Raw genomic sequence first — 19,289 nt, 5'->3', positions numbered from 1 at the left:
ACATGGCAGCTCACAACTGTCTGTAACTCTAGTTCCAGGGGAATCTGACACCTTCACACAAACATACATGTAGGCAGAACAAAAATGAATATGAAATAAAAATAACGGGGTTTTTGGTTTTGTTTGTTTGTTGTTTTTTGTTTGTTTGTTTGTTTGTTTGTTTCTGAGACAGGGTTTCTCTGTGTAGCATTGGCTATCCTGAACTCACTTTGTAGACCGGGCTGGCCTTGAACTCACAGCAATCTACCTGCCTCTGCCTCCCAGAGTGCTGGGATAACAGGCATGTGACACCACACCCAGCTATAAACAGATTATTTTTAAAAAATAGAATAAAATAAAATTTGGAGCCAATATAACTGCGTGTAACGCTAGTCCCAAGAGATCCAATGCCCTCTTCTGGCTTCCTCAGAGATACAACAGTACATAGACATACAGACAGATCACCCATACACACAAAAATAAATAAAATTTTGTAAACCTTACTAAAATTTGGAGCCAAGCATGGTTGTGAACTCCTCTAAACCTAGCTCTCAGAAGGCAAAGATGGAAATGCCCACAGCTTGAGTTAGGCTGGACCACAGAGAGATGCTGTTCTCAGAACATATACACACACAGGCCAATGAAAACTATTTTCAAAAGGTTGGTGGAAGGGCCAGAGAGACAGCTCCATAGTTAGAGCACTTGCTGGAGTTCAGTTCTCTGCACCCACATCAGGCAGCTCACAGCCACCTGTCACTCCAATTCCAGGAGAACCAATGTCCTCTTCTGGACTCCCAAGGCACCTGTACAAATGTGTACACACCTATAATAGAACACATACACATAAACAAAAAGTTTTAAATATTTCAAAGGAATGAAGTACATAAGTGGTAGAAAGCTTGCTTAAGTATTGAGCAACAGACTAAACAGGACAAAAAGAAAAGTGAAAATATGTTCTTAAGTATTTTAGCAATAGAGTTATGAGCTATGGAACTTACCCTGAATGTTCAGAAAATTATTACAAAATACTTTATATCTGTAGATATGCACACACAGAGGGAGACAGAAAGAGAAGAAATGATAAAACAAAATGAGATTAAAACGTTAATACTAGCAAGGACTGGAGAGAGGGCTCAGCCATTAAACATGTGTGCTGCTCTTACGGAGAACTGGGTTCAGTTCCCAGCAGCCACAGCAGGCAGCAGGTGGCTCACAACTGGCTCTCACTTTAACTCCGGGGAACTCATCATATCTGGCCTCTGTAGGCACCTGTGCTCACATTCACATACCCACATTAAAGATACACACACATAACTTAAAAAAAAAAAAAACTTTAAGCTCACAATTAAATTCTAAAAAAAAAAATTCATTTTAAAAACTTCTACATTATAATATAAAGTACAACTTTTAAGTTATATTACTTTATTCATTTATTTGCTGTTCATTTTTCGAAGCAGGGTTTCTCTGTATAGCCTTGGCTGTTCTAGACTTGCTTTGTAGACCAGGCTAGCCTTGAACTCACAGAGATCTGCCTGCCTCTGCCTCCCTGAATGCTGGGATCACAGGCATGCGCCACTGTGCCCAGCTTAGATTTGTATATTTTTAAAACACTATAAAAATAACTTTTTTTGAGGCCAGCCTAGTCTACAAAGTGAGTTCCAGGACAGCCAGGGCTACACAATGAGATCCCATCTTGGAAAAAAAAAAAAAAAAAAAAAGAGGTATTTTGTTGTTGTTTTTTTGTTTTGTTTTGTTTTTTAATTTTTTGAGACACGGTCTCACTATGTAACTCAGGCTGGTCTCCAACTGGCAATCTTCCTGCCTCAGCCTCTAAACTGCTAGTATTACAGTAAGCAACCACATGCAGCCTGAAAGCAAATTTAAGCATTAGTCTGCTACTTATTTCTAACTCAGGACTGTGTAGGTCCTCACCCTAGCCATCTGTCTCCTCTCTTCCCCAGGCATCCACCAGGGTCACAGAAATAGGAGTGGGAGGCACCTCAGGTGAGGTCCAGTAAACATCCCTTTACTTCTCAGCAGTACCAGAAGCAGGTGATAAGGCAGGTGGCCCTTTCCTTACCCTTCTATTAAATAAACTGCAGTATTTCATTTACATCTTATAATTATGCTCGCCCTGTTATTAAGAGTGAGCAGATGAGAGTGCTGTCTTCAGGGAAACTATAGGAACCAGTATTTAGTGCAGAGGCCCAACAGAGGCAACATTTAATAAGCATTAGTTTCCCGTTGTTGTTACTGTGGATGTCCTGAGGGACAGAGCTTTCATGGGTAATTATGATCATTTCCCACAAGCCGTTTAGTGTGTCATTTCAGTTCCACTGTCTTTCCAGACACTTCGCTTCTGTGTGGCTCCGGGGCTGTCCCTATGGTATTTCAAATAGATCTTTACTAATCGAAGTTTCCATGCTATAAGCCATCCTCTTGAGCCTGAATATACATTCAACCCCACTCTTAGCTAATTTTTCAAAAAGCATTTCTGATGACCAAAGCCTTTTCCTCAAATATTCTGATAATAAAACAGTTCTGTGGTCAGCAGCATGCTGACTAGTGAGAAGCAGTGTGGATGAAACCAGCTGCTGAGAATTTGGTTGGAAAGATGGAGAAAGCAGACGGGATTAAAAAGAATGTGTATTGCCAGGACTGGCCTCCAGGACTCTATGCACGTAAAAAGTTTTTTATTTTTAGTATCTGCTTTATTATTACTATTATTAGTAGTATTAGTATCTGATTTATTATGTGTGTGCATGAGTGTAGCTGCATGCCACAGTGTACTATGGAAGTCAGAGGGCAACTCTGAGAGTCAATGTTCTCCTTCACAGAGGGAAGCAGGACTGTATTCAGTTAGGCAGGCATGTGCAGCCAGTGCCTTCTTCAAGGCCCAGCACTTGTTTTTTTGTTCTGGGGGACTGTTTCTGTTTTTGTTGTTATTGTTTTGTTTTGAAGAAGGATTTCATGTAGCCCAAGCTAGGCAGTCTCAAATCCCTGATCCACCTGCCTCTACCACCCAAGTACTGTGATTATAAGCCTGGACCACCCAAGACTCTAGCTCAAGTACTTCAAGCATTAAGTACTGAAACAAACAAACAAAAGTCTCCAACAGCTCTCCCTCCCACCTTGTACCTAGCAGAATTTACCACAGTAGGGACTAGCCCACAACCAGCCACACCAGCACTGCCATGGAGCTGTGTCTAAGAAAAGCACACTGAATGACTCCATTTGAGTTCATCAATGAAGTAAATGACACTTGGTGACCATGAAGACACTCAAGGGCGGCTGGGGTGTGATACACATGCACACAGCATCCCCAGCAGAAGTACTTATGAAAAGGAGTCTCAAGCCGGCATCTGAATTTACTAGCTTTAGAACCTGCTACCCAGAAGCCCTCCTCTGGGAAGGCTTGAAGAAATAAAAGGCATCCTGCAAGAGTTACACCCAAGCCCGGTGGAAGCCAGCTCTCAGGACCATAATTTCAAGGCCAGTTCTGCTACACAGCAAGTCTCGGAGGCCAGCTGGGGTAACAGGAGACCCTGTCTCAAAACACTGAACAAAAACCTGGCATGAGAGTACAAGTCTATAAGCCCAGCATATACAAGGTGGAGACAGGTAAATGAGAAGTTCAAGGTCATCCACAGTTACAGAGAGGCTGGGGCCAGCTTAAGCCGTATAAGACTGTGCCTCAAAAATTTTAAAAATACAAAATTTTTAAGTAAACAAATCAAAACTATTTAAAGAGACATCAGAGAGAATCTAAATCCTGTATTTAAATCCAGGCATATAGGTCAGTGGCAGAGCATTTGTTTAATACAAAGAGGTCCGAGATTCAATCCTCAGTACTGCACTAATTAATTAATTAAAACCCAGGGCCCTGCTGTTTGTAGCTAGAAACTTGTGTCAAGAGAAGAAAAAAATCTTTTTTTTTTTTCTTTGAGATGAGGTCTACATGGTCCTGGTTGTCCTGAGCTTGACTTTACCTCCCAAGTGCTGGGATTAAAGCTCTGCGCCACCACACAACAATAATAAAATTTAATAAAACAAATGCTGATGAAACAACAGGCAACATGACAGTGCTGGCATTTGCTCTCTGAGTGTTTCCTGCCCCCAGGGACACAGGATGAAAAGCTGCAGTGAAGAGGGGATCAAAGTTGGAGGTCCATAGCCTCCTTCCAGGTACTTGCAGCAAATATCCCACCCTGTCTTACCCTTCTCACCACTGGTCCCAAGAAAAATCACATGTTTGGAGGGGGAGCACTACAGCTTGGTACTCTGTACAGACAAGAACAGTCCTCTTCCCTAATTCTGTGTGCGTGAATGCAGGAAAGGCTAAGTCACGAAAAAAGGTAGTCATTAGAGGGGGAGCAATCTAAGCAAGACATACAAAAAAAAGTCATGAGAGCAGCTCTTCTGGGGTAGCAGATGCTCTGTCCAAATTCACTGTCTTCTGGCGTCTCACTGGTCAGCATCTCCACGCTGATGACAAGGCAATAAAAAATAAAAGAAAATGGACTCCAGAAGCTTTTTTCCACAGAATGTTTCACCCCACTTCAAAGCCTCACTCTGTCTGATCTCGCTGAACCCCCTCCTTCGAGCCTGCCTTCCCGGGAGCCAGAAAGATATTTTTAAACAGATCAACTGATGCCACTCCCCATCACATCCTTCTATGGTTTTTCACTGCTCTGAGGTACACATGACACTGAAGACCTTAGCAGTCCCCCTAAGGCTGGGAGTGTAGTTCAGTGGCAGAGCTGAGGCTGAGCATGCATGAAGCCCTAGGATCAATCCCCCGCACAAGAAAGAAAAAATAATAATAATAAAAATAAAAATAAAGATTTCTGTATGGTCTAATCCCTACCCCACATGTAACCCCGAGTCCCACAGGCCCTGCGCATGCCACCTCCTGCTCACCAAACACCCTGGGAACTTCCCCCAACTCAGCACTTTTATAGCACTGTTTCCACTAGAACACTCAGTTCCAAGCATAGAAGCTGGTAATCCTACCAAGTTCAGTGAGCCAGGAATAGAGTATGCCTGTAATCACAACACTGAGGAGGCTGAAGCAGGAGGATCCTGAGACCTAGTAAGAGTGGGTTCTGAGAGACCCTGTCTCTAAATAAATAAATAAATAAGACAGGCATCGTGGCACACATCTAAAATCCCAGCACTACAGAGGTACAGGCAGGAGGCTCATGAGTTCAAAGACATCCTCAGCTTACAAGAGACCCATCAATGAACAAGTAAACTCCTCAGTGAATGGACAGATGTTTCATTATTTGGGCTGATGCAATAAGAAGGACTTCTTGCCGGTAATGAGGTGGCACACAACTTTGATCTCTGCACTCAGGGAGACAGACAGAAGTGGATCTCTGTGAGTTCAAGGCCAGCCTGGTCTATATGTCTATAGAGTGATTCCAGGACAGCCAGGGCTACACACAGAGAAAACCTGTCTTAAAAAAAAAAAAAAAAAAAAAAAAAAAAGACTTATTATTGCATTTGTTTCTGATTTTTTTTCTTTAAGTCTTCCTATACCCAGGCTGGCCTCAGTTTCACAGCAATCCTCCTGCCTCAGGTTAACGCAGACTCTGTAGATTTGAGGGTGCAGTATTTGCCTAGGATGCCAAGGTTCTTCATCCAAGCCCAGCACTACAAACACTAAGGTAGAGTGTGGTGGCACATGTCTGTAATACCAGCACTCAAGATTCTAAGACCAGCCTGAGCTGCATAGAGACACCCTTTCTCTAAACTAATTAATTAAAACAGACTATGTATAGACAGTAAAGGGCAAATTTGGCTCTGGAAGGCCTTGTCCTCCCTATTCTCTCTGCCTTGCTTAAAAAAAAACAAAACAAAAACAAACACACAAACAAACAAAAACATTAGACTATATTTCAAAGCTAGGGACCAACATATATTCCCTTATTTGGCCACTTCCTCCTCCTGAGGCTGACTACCAAGGTCCAGCCATCAAAGTACTGTCGTCCAGCAATCAAAAGACCCCTTTGCCTTACCCAATTAAATTTAAACACCTCATACTTGGGGTTTCCCCTTTTACCTTTATAAACTGCCTATAGGTCACCTCTGTCTCCTCTCTATTCAGAGGCAGTCCCCTGGGACAAATACCCCTGCCCCCATTCTTGCTCCCTTCCCCTTCTCTGTCTTCCTCTATCTCCTGTCTTTGTTTTATTCTCTGCCCTCTGTCCCTCTGGGGCAAATAAATATCCTTTGTTCTGAGAACTTGATCTTGGGGGTCCTGAGCCAATACCGATCTCTTACAAATAAACATACATATTACCTAGGAACATATAAGCATACACAACTGCACATGTGTGTACATCACAACATATTCAAACAAATGTATTCTACGTGGAACATCACACACTGATCAACTGCAGATCTCAATTTGGTATTAGTTTTATCCAACTCATCTGGTGCTGGTAAAGAAATCAAGTCTCCATAAACTCAATGCTCTTTTGCAAAGATGCACAATCCGCAGCCCCTTTCCAAGTACCACAACAGCTTTGCTAAACACACACAACACTCCCAAAGTCATGACAATGAACTGAACTGCAATCCAGAACATGTGAACCCACTTGAGAGGTCTCAAGCCCTGGTACAACCCAAAACATCCCTGATACCTGCCAAACAGCAGTTTGCCCTTCCCCTAAAAATGTCAGCCTGAGATGGCCAGTGCTGCATATGTCTCCTAAAGCAAAGAGCAATCAGTGCTGCGGATTGTTCTGTAGCTGCCTAACTATGTCCACCAAGGCCTGCTGGTGACAATGACAAACATGAGTTGGCTCTGCCTTTCCAAGATCATGTGCGTCTCCTAACAGTGTGCACATTGAGCATGATCAAGAATGGAAAGCAACCGGTACAGCCCGTGCCCTTGGGCAACTCCAGCCCAAACCTTGGCCCTTTGTGGGGCCACAACATGAAAAGAGACAGTGAGATGCACTGGACAGGCACAGGGACTGCTGGTTTTCAGCAGCACAAGTTTACATACTCCCCCGGGAGATAAACTAATGTGGCTGCCAGAGAGCACCTGGGACAAAATGTACTTGACCTGCCCTGACAAACCAGAACCCTCCAGTCGGATGACAGCTCAACATTCCACCTTCAGCCCAACTCATAGCACGTATCTTTTGGAGGAACAAAAGCAAACTGAAGGAAGACTTGAGAAGACAGGCAATTCTGTCAGCTGGGTGAGGGCACCGTAGGGCATGAAGCAGTTTTAACATCTAAATTCATTATTCTCTCACAGGGATTCCCCAGGACCAGTCAAGTAATTATTCTGTGCCTTAGTTTCCTTATCTTCAAGGTAGAGAAGCCAACAAGCTAAATATGCCAACATGCTGGTTACTGAATGCTCACAGAAATGTAAAGCCTGCAGATACTAACCAAAACAAACTAGTTTAGGACAAGAGATGGTAGCACACACTTTAAATCCCAGCACTCATGAGGTAGAGGCAGGAGGATCTGTCAGCCTGTTCTGCACAGCAAGTTCTAGGCTACCCAGTGTGTCATAGTGAGACCCCATCTCAAAATTAAAAAAAGTTTACTGTGATAATTAAGTAAAACAAACATCAATATGGTGCTTGTCATTCAAGTGTCAGTTCCTATAATCACTTCCTCAAAAAGAGCTTCCCTGAATCCCCATCAAAACTCAGTGTGTTCTCAGATCCTCAGGCCAACAAGATGGCTCAATGTGTAAATGCACTTGCCTGACAACCCGAGTTCCATCCCTAGAATGCAACTGTTTTATGACTTCCACATGTGAGGACATACCCTCAGCGCTCTCGCTCTCTCTTGCTCTCTTTCGCTCTCTCTCTCTCTCTCTCTCACACACACACACACACACACACACACACACACACAAAAGACACTTTTTGTTTTAAAAGAGTCAATAAACGAGATCATGGGGTTGGGAAACTACTCAGCAGTTAAGAACATTTGCTGCTCTTGCAGAAGACCCAAGTTTGGTTCCCAGCGTTCACGTGAGGCAACTTAAAACCACCTTTAACTACAAGTGGAAGTGTTGTTCAACAATGGATCAGGTTCCACCTGTAAAGAGAGGCTCCCCAGCAGCAGTGTTGGGGCAACTGGACAGTCACACGAAAGAGCTAGCTGGTACCCACACTTGACATAATAATAAATTACTGGCCTTTGTAGGAGGGAGGCATGCATATGCTGCACATGCATGCGTGCAAAACCACCATACATGCAGAATAAAAGTAAACCTTTAAAAAAAATCAGAACTGTAATAACATATCATTCCACAAAAATGGCCCAGATTAAAAGGACACTGTACCAAGTTTGGCAAAGACATGAACAAGCTGTATGCATCTCTCACAGAGTATGGCTGGAAAGCAAACACTGAAAGCACTTTTGCAAACAGGCTGCAAGTGTCTGTAAATAGTAGTAAACTCGACAATTTGACTTGTAGATAGCTACTGAAGAGAGATGAAACCATGCTGATGCCTTTGCAAGAACAGTCAGAACATCACATGTGAGTGACAAATTCTGGAAACAGCCAAAGGTCCGTCAAAAGGGTAAATAAGGAAGCAGCCCTACAGTGGAACGCCGCACAACCTACGCAGTAACAAGCAATGCGCTCTCAGACACACAATATGGGATGGAGCTCAGAATACTCAGGGTGTAGCAGCACTGTTACCAAGCCTGACAACCTGAGGTCAATCCGTAGAACCTGTGTGGTAGAGAGGGCCAATTTCCACATGCTGTCCTCTGACATACAAATGTATGCCACGGCATGGACTCACACACAATGAATAAATACATGCTAAGAAAGGAAGGAAGGGAGGAAGGAAGGAAGGAAAGAAGGAACGAAGGAAGGAAGGATGGACCGACCTTTCAAAATAAAAAAATCAGGACTCTTCCCTCAAAGAGTCCATATTTGTCTAGTGGCATTAACATAAAATTCTAAAAAATGGAAACTAAAGATCAGTGGTCGAAAGAGAACAAGAGGACTGGGAAGAGTGAGCAGAGGAAACCTCACCAGGAGTGGTGGATATGTTCATTATCTTTGACTGTGGTGATGGTCTCACAAGGGTACACAGAAGTCAAGATTTATCAAATTGTACACTGAATTAGATGTAACTTAATAAAGCTGATTTTAAAACGAAATAAAACAAGCCCCTATAGAGAACCAGCGCGTAATGCCAGCACTTAGGAGGTTAAGGCAAAGAGAATGTAAGCTGGAGGCTAACCGGGGCAACACAATAAGAGACCCTGTCTTAGTCCATCAACCTCATTCCGTAAAAATACACAATGGCCACTTTCTGTGCGTTGGGTTCCATAATGTGAGTCTTCAGGAAGCATTGCCTTCTCTGTAACAGGTGCACGAAGTACCAGGGCTGAAGAAAAGAGACAACTCTATTCTAAACTGTCATCCCAACCCCTTGCTGCTGAAGCTGTGCCCACACTGCCCTGCATCTCCATTAAGAAGCTAGACAAAGTAGGATCCGTTACTCCTCAGCTCGCTCCCCACCCCAGTGCTGGCTTTTTGTCTCCTAAAACAGCAAATCCTCACTAGTCTGGCAAAGCAGACAAAAGGGACAAAGAGCTCAATGACTATTTGACAGATTAAAGAATGGACAACTGTTTTATTTAAAAGCTCCCTGAAGAATTGGAACATTTGAGGCTATACACTGTTCTGTTGAAATGGAGTGAGGTATTACCCGGATCTGCAAGCACATGCCAAGAGACCTGTCCAAGTCACTCATTTCCTACAAGTTCTCAATTCCTTTGCTTTTCTTCATTTTTGGTTCCTGAACCATGAAGGAATACCACTCAGGTGTATTTCTGAGGAGTTAATATTTTGAAAGGACTCTTGTTCAAATACATGCCAACAGCTTGAAACCATTTTTTCAAATGTCTCAGTTGATGGCCATAAAACTGAAGCGTCATGGAAAAGAATAGACAATGGGACGTGTGTGTGAGTGTTCTAGGAGAGGTACAAAACAGCACCATCCTTATTTAAAAACCAGAGGTCACACTAGTGTTTAGCAACAAAATTATAGCTTACAAATAATTAGCGACAGTTACAGAACAATAATGGCAGCATGGTAATTAACTTCGAGATTCTGTCTCCACCACTTAGAAGGCTAACACGACAATGTACTTAATTCTGAAAACTCAATTTGCTCATCATGTTTAGCCGGGAGACCACCACTGACCTCATATTACAGCAGTACCAAAACGTGTTAAACTGGCTTCCAGTAGGAGCAAATTCAATGTCAGCAATTGAGTCTTGTTACCCTGAAGTTTCAAAGGAGCCCATTAACTCGCTAATCTTCCTCCTGACCTTAGCTTCAAACCGTGTCCTGTCAGGAGCACATTACTTGGGAGCCTCAATTTTCACACCCGTAAAACGGGAACGCACTCGGAGGGAAGAATTCCACCACTAGATAAGGTTCCCTTCCCTCCCACCTTTCAAAGCGAAGATCACAGCGGGGAGGGTACACTCCCAGCGGCTGCAGACAGCGTCAGTTTTCCCAATTCTGGCACTTGGGGGCGAGGACGCAGGCACCTGAAAGGGTCCTGCGTGAAGGCCCCGCGGTGGCCCAGGCGCCTCCCCGAGCGCGCGGGGTTATTTCGGAATCCCCGGGAGGCGACGCTCATGAGGCAATGGGTCAGGAATGCGGCGGCCAGTCGGGCCGCGGGTGTCTCCACTGGCGTCCCAGGCCGCGGGAGCAGGAACTCCGGGCGGCAGGAAATGAATGGGGGACCGAGGACAGGGCGGTGGGGCGCCGGACAGACGAGGAGACTGGGGGTACTCCCAAGCGGCCGCGCAGTGCCGAGGCGGCAGGGACCCAGGCCGCGGCCGGGCCCCTGCGGGCGGCTCACCTCCGCGATGTCATGTTCCTCCCGCCTCCGGCTCCGCACGGACCCGCTGCTCGCTCAGGCTCCGCGGGGCGCCGTCACATGGGGGAGGCCGAGCGAGGCCCCACTCGGGAGCCGACACTAATGCGGGCAGAGCCGGCCGGCCGCGCGCACAACCCTGGCCAGGCCTGGATCCCGGACACTGCGCGGCCGCCCCGCCGCCCGGCTCGCTCCGCCTTCTCCCCCGCCCCTTGCCAGCGGCGCCGGCGTGACGTCATCACGCGCGCTGCCGCCGCCACCACCACTTCCTGCTTCCGCTTTGGCAGGCCCTGAGCAATGCACGGGGTCTTCCTCTTCTGAACCCGAATGGTCACACAACTGTGGACGTGGGAGATTCCTCTTCTACACTGTGATGTGTGGGATGCCGCACATCTGTGCTAGTATACCGTATGCGCGTCCAGTGCCGGCGCAAACGTGAAAAGAAACAAACATAAGCACGGATGGGGAGGCGGCTCTGGGGTCAGTAGCGATCGCTGCCCTTGAGGAGGACCCGAGGTCGGTTTCCAACATCTATATGGGGCGACCCAGAACCTCCTGTAACTTCAGCTCTAGGGGATCCGCCGTATTTAGCGGGCTCTGCAATCACGCGCACATAGCCATACATATAATGTAATGTTTTCTGATTTATTTTGCCGAAAAAGGTGGCCAAAGCCTTTAACCCCAGCTCTATGGAGGCAGAGGCAGGTGGCTCACTCTGAGTAGTTCGAGGCCAGCCAGGTCTATATAGTGAGAGCCAGGTCTATATAGTGAGTTCCAGAACAGCTGTGTAGAGAGACCCTGTCAAAAAAAAAAAAAAAAAATTAGTACTTCTCGATATTTTTAATCTTAGTGTGTTAGTGGTTAATGTGTCAGTGGCTTGCATGGAAGTATGTGCTCTGTGTGTGTGCCTAGTGCCCGCGTCAGAAGAGAGCAACAGCCCCTGGAACTGGAGTTAGAGGCAGCTTCCATGAGGGTGCTGGGAAGTGGGAATCACACTCAAGACCTCTGCAAAAATAGTGTTCTTAACTGAGCCATCTCTCCAGCCTCTCCTGTTAATTTTGTTTTGTTTGTTTTTAAGAAACAACCTACGCACAATGGCCATAGCTTTTACAGTTTGAAATAAAATTAGCGCAAACTTCTTCCTTTTTGCAGTTTCACCCGTATGGGATTAGCAATCCTGGCAAACAATTTTTTTTTTCTAATTTAAGGAATTTGACCTTTTCACTTCAAAGTAGGACTTCATAACTGCCTTTTCAAATGGCCAAAATGTTAGTAGCAGTACAATACAACATAGGAGGGGGGAGACTTTGTTAGATAAATGAGGTTTTCTTGAGTAGCTGCATCTTAACGAAGGGTGAAAGTATAAAACTGATTAACTGGAAGCTGAACAGATGGATAAGCAGACAAGAGAGGTAGCTGCTTCTGCAGAGGACCAGAATTCAGTTCCTAGCACCCACTTGGCGGTTCACAGCTGTCTTAACTTTGGCTCCAAGGGATCAGACGCCCTCTTCTGGCCCAATGAGCATCTGCATGCACCTGCAACACAAATAAAAATTAAAAAATAATCATTGATGAATTATTTCCGGAACTTTCAAATTAATAGCTTCAGAAGCAGTTGGCTGTGGATAACAGGGAAAACAAAACTGGAAAAAATAGGAGGAGCTAACAGCATGATCGTTTTGTTGTTGTTGTTGTTATTATTTTATTTTTATTTTTTTGAGACAGGGTTTCTCTGCGTAGTCCTAGAACTCCCTCTGTAGACCAGGTTGACCTCAAACTCAGAGATTCACCTGCCTCCACCTCCTGAGTACTGGAATTAAAGGCATGTTCCACCATGCCTGTCTACGATCGTTTCTTTCATTTCACTTATTAACTAGGGGGGTGGGCATCTGGGCATGTATGTGCCTCAGCATGTGTATGTGTAGCTCAGAGAACACTTTCCTCAGAGTCAATTCCAGAGATATAACTCAGATCATCAGTTCTGTGCTGAAAGCACCTTTATCTATTGAGCCATCTTGCTGCCCCTGTATGACCATTTTAAGTAGTAGTTAGCATAGGCTTCACTGAAATTCCAGTTGGACATTTGTCTGTAAAGGAACAATCTGCAGGGATAATTTAGAAGAAATCAATTCAAACAAAGACACAGGCTACTGTAAAAGAAACTTTTATTTTCCTGTTCCAATTGTCCTCTTGGAGGTTTACCACCTGTCTACTAACCTAGGCCTAGACCTTGATGCTTCTAGCCTCCTTACAATCTAAGCTAGATGTAGAATGTTTTCAGCCTCTGTGGCTTACTGCTTGATAGGCTCACCCTCATTTTTACTGAGCTCTGGGCTGGCTAGTTCAACTCAGCTGTTCTGGCTCAAACTCCTCTCCCAATTGACTTATTCAATCTGGCTTCTCTCCCAGCCCCAAATTGCTCTGCTTGGCCTCATACTAACTCCAGCAATCTGCTCTAATCTCCTGGATCCTCCTCATCCTCTGGCTCATTCTATCTTCACCTAAGTCTAGCTTGTTCTTTCTCTGCAACCTGTCTCTCTATTACTGTCCCAATAAAACTGCCTCCTCTTTCTCATGCTCTGTGATGCCCCCTTAAGTAGCTTCCCTTTCCTCTCTCTTCTCATAAGAGTTGGCGTATCTTATTCTGTCAAATCTTTCACTTTTTTCTGCCACTCAATTAGACATCACCTTCAAACATGGGTGCTTCCTTCTACAAACTAACTGTACCTTTATTGCTTGGGATTAATATTCCTCCCACTCCTCCCCACTGCTGAGTGATGTCAGTCCCCACAGATGTCAGTCTCTGTATCTATACAGAGAAAACCTGTCTGTATAGATAGATAGATGATAGATAGATAGATAGATAGATAGATAGATAGATAGATATATATTTTGATAAAGGGAGGAGAGGGTAGTGTTGGGATTCAGTCCTATAGACTGTCTGTAGTTTTGGCTTGTACTCAGGGAAATGGAGTTTCATGGTGGAAGGTGAGAGCTGGTTTCTGAAAATTGTCCTTTGACCTCTTCATGGATGATGTTCTGTCTACACATCAGCACTCACAAACACACACATTCACACCCACATTTACACACATTACATACACTCACACAAACATCAAACAATCCCATATACACATTCACACAAACATGCCTCACAGGGACTGTCTCTGACATGAACTCAGCGGCTGGCTCTTTGCCCCCCTCCCCCGAGGGAGGAACAGCCTTCCTAGGCTACAGAAGAGGACATGGCAGGCAGTCCTGATGAGAGCTGATAAACTAGGGTCAGATGGAGGAGGAGGAGGACCTCCCCTATCAGTGGACTTAGAGAGGAGCAGGGAGGAGATGAGGGAGGGAGGGTGGGATTGGGAGGGAATGAAGGAGGGGGCTACAGCTGGGATACAAAGTAAATAACCTGTGATTAATATAAAAAATAAAAATTAAAAAAACATGCCTCACATTCACGTACCGCACATGCATTTGCACCTCTCTCTTACACACACACATACACATACTACACTCTCCCCCCTACACACACACACACACACACACACACACACACTTAAAGCCAGGCACAACAGTGCACATTCCAGAGGTCACAGCATTTGGAAGGTGGGAGCAGAGGAATTCCATGACATTCTTGGCTATATAATACTTCAAAGCTAGCCTGGATTATAAGCGATGCTGACTGAGACAAAAAAAAATAGCTTAATTAGCTTTAATGACAATTAATATATATCATACTCAGAAGAACTGTTCAGGCAGTTACTTATCCAAGTCCAGGCCACAGGGTAACTTTAACACCTTGACTCTTAGACCTACAGGTGTGCCATTCTTAATCCTTTAGTCAAAACCCAGCTGTCCTTCCTTCTTCTCCTTTCTTTTTTTTTTTTTTTTCTTCATTCTTTTTTATTTTCTTGCTTGCTTGCTTTGGAAACAAGATCTCATGCAGTTAACCTCATACTCAATATAGCCAAGCTAGCCTTGAACTTCTCATCCTCCTGTCTCTGCCTCCCAAAGAGGACTGGGATTATAGGCACAAATTCCCTATGCTTAAATAAAGTCAGCCTTCCACTGTGATGTTGAGGATGGAACCCAGGGCCTCTCACGTACTAGTCAAGTGCTCTTTCACTGAGCTACAGCCCCAGCCCCGGGTTATTATTGTTTCCTAAACAATACAGTAGAACGACTATAGTCGTTGGATCAGACGTTATACATTGTCTAGAGAAAAATCAAAGTGTATGGGAGCTGTATCTAAGTTCTACGGCTGCACAATTTTACAGACAGGTTCATGTGTTCTGCTGGGGTCCCTCATGGATGCTGAGGAGTACATGGTCTGATCTGCAGTGAAGCTGCAATACTCTTCACACTGAATCCTTCAATAGCTGCTCACTGCTTTTAGGGTACAGTTCAACTTTTCGGGACAAATACATGGCCTAATTCCAGCTCATTTCCCCAATCCCTCCTCTCCACACCACTCACCTCATTCTCTGTGACATTCCTCCCACTCCTCCCCACTGCTGAGTGATGTCAGTCCCCACCCCCACATGCTGTGAAATAATCTACTTCCTCTCCCTGAAGGGTTTTCTCTATCCCCTTCCATAAGGACCTAGGTTTCTGCCTCTAACCTCAGACTGGAGGCAACTTCCTCTGGGAGAAGAAACCTCCCCTATCTTCCCGGTCCAAAGACAGCTGTCCTCAGAGTCAACACTCCATCAGGAAACTGAGAGCAAGGGTCACCAGACAATTAAGTCCTGCATCTGCTTAGCTGGATGTCACAGGCGAGCCAAGGCCTCATGTCAGTTTTCTCACAGGGTGAGTTTGGGAAGCGTGTAGAGAATGGTGCCTGGTAGATTGAGACCTTGGTAAACAGTTTCTCATCAGCTCCTTTCCAAAGGAGACCTGGATCTCTCTGAATGTGGAAAACACTCTAGGTTGTATGGTGCTGTGTGCTCTATCAAGAACTATCTAGAACACAAATGGAGTTCTATCACTCTTGTTCTGAGAAGGAGGCCAAGGCCTTGAGCAGCCTTGAGTGTTAAGCTGGAACCTTTCGGTTTGCCCCAGATCCCTCCACATATGGCTAATGTCAGTACCATCACAAAACCCAATAGTTGCCAAAGTCACCATCATTCTTCCTGTTTCTAGCATCGCTGCTTTTCAAAGCTTAGTTCTTCAGTCTGGAATAGTCTTTTCATGTTTAAAAATGTATCTATTTTTAAAGTGGCAGGATCTCTGTTGATCACGAGGACAACAGTCACGAAGAGTAACCTGAAACCCACTAGGGTGGCCCTAAACGCACAGGCGCCGCTCCTGCCTCCACCTTCCAAGTTGCTAGGACTGTAGGCACACATCACCAAATTCATTGGAATATTCTTTAAATATATATAGATAGATAGATCTAGCCAGGCACAGTGGCACACACCTGTAATCCCAGCACTCAAGAAGGCAGATGCAGGCAGATCTCTTTGAGTTTGAGGCCAGCCTGGTCTACAGAGTGAGTACAGGATAGCCAGGGCTACACAGAGAAACCCTGTCTCAAAAGATAGATAGATAGATAGATAGATAGATAGATAGATAGATAGATAGATTTATAGCCATAGTCAGGCAATGATCGCACATCCTTTTGATCTCAGCGTTCGGGGAGGCAGGGTTAGGTAGATCTCTATGAGTTTGAAGCCAGCCTAGTCTTCATGCACCACCACCACCTGGCTCTGAAATAGTCTTCAAACCTTTGACCAGCTAGAAAGCTAAATGTTAGGCAATACTAAGCTCCAACCTAAATAGGGCTAACACTCTGGACACACGCCTTAACCACTTTCCAAAAATAAGTAAAAACCTCTTCCTGTGGCCTCGACAGTGCTTGCCCATGCCTCTATCAGTCCCTAACACACTTCAGCACCACTGAGGCTGAACTTTCCGTGTCTTCCCTCAGACCACAAGCTCCTTGAGTGACAAGGTCATTGCCTCCTTCCAGTATGGGAGCCATGAGCCTAACACAGTGACTGGTTTATAACAAGTTCAGATATATTCATTTAAAGATACTTTCTTGGGGGCCACCAACATGGATCAAGCAAGGAAAAGAACTGACTTCTGCAAGTTGTCCTTTGACCACCACATATGCCCTGGCATGAATGCATAAGACTCACACACACACAAACATACTCTTACTCACACACAAACACACACACACACACACACACACACGAATGAATGAATATATAATAAATGTAATAAACTATTTTAAGAAAAATTTTTTTTCTTTTTTAGAGACAGGGTTTCTCTGTGTAGCCTTGGCTGTCCTGGACTCACTTTGTAGACCAGGCTGGCCTAAAACTCACAGAGATCCACCTGTCTCTGCCTCCCTGCTAGGATTACAGGCATGTGCTACCATGCCCCATAAGAAAATTTTTTTAGCTAGGCAGTGGTGGCATATGCCTTTAATCCTAGTATTTGGAGGTTTGAGGCCAGCTTGGTCTATAGAGTGATTTCCAGGACACCCAAGGCCAAACAGAGAAACCTTGTCTCAAACAAACAAAAAGGAAAGAAAGATACAAAGAAAGAAGGAAGGAAGGAAGGAAGGAGGGAGGGAGGGAGGGAGGGAGGGAGGGAGGAAGGAAAGAAAGAAAGAAAGAAAGAAAGAAAGAAAGAAAGAAAGAAAGAAAGAAAGAAAGAAAGAAAGAAAGAAATTATCTTAGGCTGCACATGCAGCACATGCCTGAGATCCCAACACTCAGGGCTAAGGCAGAACGATTACTGGGAGTTTGAGGCCAGCCTGGGCTATCTAACAAGCACCAATCCAGCTAAGACTACATAACAAGATCCCATCTCAAAAGACAAAAATCACGACTAGAGAAAGGAGTCCAAGGTTAAAAGTACTTCCTGTCTTTGATGCCTATTCTTGGTTGTCAACTTGACTATATCTGTAATTAACTAAAACTCAAAAATGGCAGGACATACCTGTGAGGGGCCTGTGCTTTTGTTAGATCTTTTGAAGTGGGATGATCCATCTGTGATCCAGATCTTTGGGGTGGGAAGACACACCTCTAATCTGGGGCCACACCTTCTGTAGGTGACCTACATAAAAGACAGAAGAAGGAAGCTCTAGTTCCTGCCTACTTGCTCTCACCTTGCTAGCAAGCCCATTCCTTCACTGGCATTAGAGCTTACTTCTTCAGGATTCTGGCATATACTGAAGACCAGTTGAGACATTCAGTGTAGTGGACTGAACAACTGATTAGATTTTTGGAACTTTCATTCATATGCATCTATGATTAGATTAACTTCACTACAGCCTGTAAGTCAGTCTGATAAATCCCCGATAGATAGATAGATAGATAGATAGATAGATAGATAGATAGATAGATAGATTCATTCTAAAGTCCTGTAATCTAGAGAACCCTGACTAATACACTGTCCTTGCAGAAGACCTGGATTTGGCTCCAAGAATCCACATGGTGAGTTACAACTGTCTGTAACTTCAGTCCTGAGGGCTACAACACTCTCTCCTGGCATCTTTGGGCTTCTGCACAGAGGTGGTTCATGTCTATATGTATATGTACTTCTATATATCTATATCTGTTTATATCTATGCACATATCTGTATATGTATACATATGTACCTATTATCTACTATCAACTGTCTATTCATCTATATATAATTATCTATATGTCTTCTTATTATCTGTCTATTCATTTATCTGTATCTTATCTATCCCTATCATCTATCTAGGCACCTCTGTCTCCCTCTCTCTCTATCTGTCTATTTTATATATGCACATACTCAAAAACACACACATGGGGTTAGAGAGATGGCTCAGTGGTTAAGGGCACTTGCGGCTCTTCCAGAGGAGCTGGGTTTGATTCTCCAGCCTCCACATAGCAGATCACAGCTGTCTGCAACTCTAGTTCCAGAGAATCTGGAACCCTCACACAAACATACGTGCACACCAATGCACATACAACTAGATAAATCTTTTTTTAAAAAACCACACACATAAAAATAAACAAGTGAATCTAAAAACAAACAAACAACAAAAACCATGGACCAGCAAGATAAGATGGCTCAGTAGACAAAGGAGGTCCTCACTGTCAAGTTCAATCCCCAGGACCCACAAAGTAAAAGGAGAGAGTCAACTCTTGTGAGTTGTCCTCTGATAGCCACACGTGTTCCCCTCCGCTTTACACACACTCGCACACACACACCTGCACAATACACAAAATAAATAATTAAAAGACATAACACAGTTTAAGAGCCAAAAAATAAAAACATTCATTTTTTCTTCTTCTTTTACTCCTACACCCCCGTTTTAAATTCTTTTATTTCAAAAAGTATACTTTATTATATGCACATGAGTGTTTTGCATGCAAGCATGTATGTACACCACACTCATGCCTGGTCAGAGAAGCCAGAAGAGGGAATC

General features: G+C 44.3%; 1 protein-coding gene across 2 annotated transcripts in view; it reads right to left on the bottom strand.

Annotated features, from left to right (window-relative positions):
• Nucleotides 1-11,077, bottom strand: part of Ptpn11 (protein tyrosine phosphatase non-receptor type 11) — a 57,809-nt gene extending 46,732 nt beyond the window's left edge. For both annotated transcript variants that reach the window (XM_021633174.2, XM_021633175.2), the window contains exon 1: nucleotides 10,855-11,077. In XM_021633174.2, the coding sequence (XP_021488849.1) occupies nucleotides 10,855-10,868 (14 nt within the window). In that variant the 5' untranslated portion in view covers nucleotides 10,869-11,077. The remainder of the gene's footprint in view (nucleotides 1-10,854) is intronic.
• Nucleotides 11,078-19,289: the final 8,212 nt, after the last annotated feature.

The sequence above is a fragment of the Meriones unguiculatus genome, chromosome 4 (genome assembly GCF_030254825.1).
Source record: "Meriones unguiculatus strain TT.TT164.6M chromosome 4, Bangor_MerUng_6.1, whole genome shotgun sequence".
In the NCBI taxonomy this organism is placed as follows: Eukaryota; Metazoa; Chordata; class Mammalia; order Rodentia; family Muridae; genus Meriones; species Meriones unguiculatus.
The sequence above is the reverse complement of the archived record's forward strand: the minus strand, read 5'-3'. Positions and strand labels throughout refer to the sequence as shown.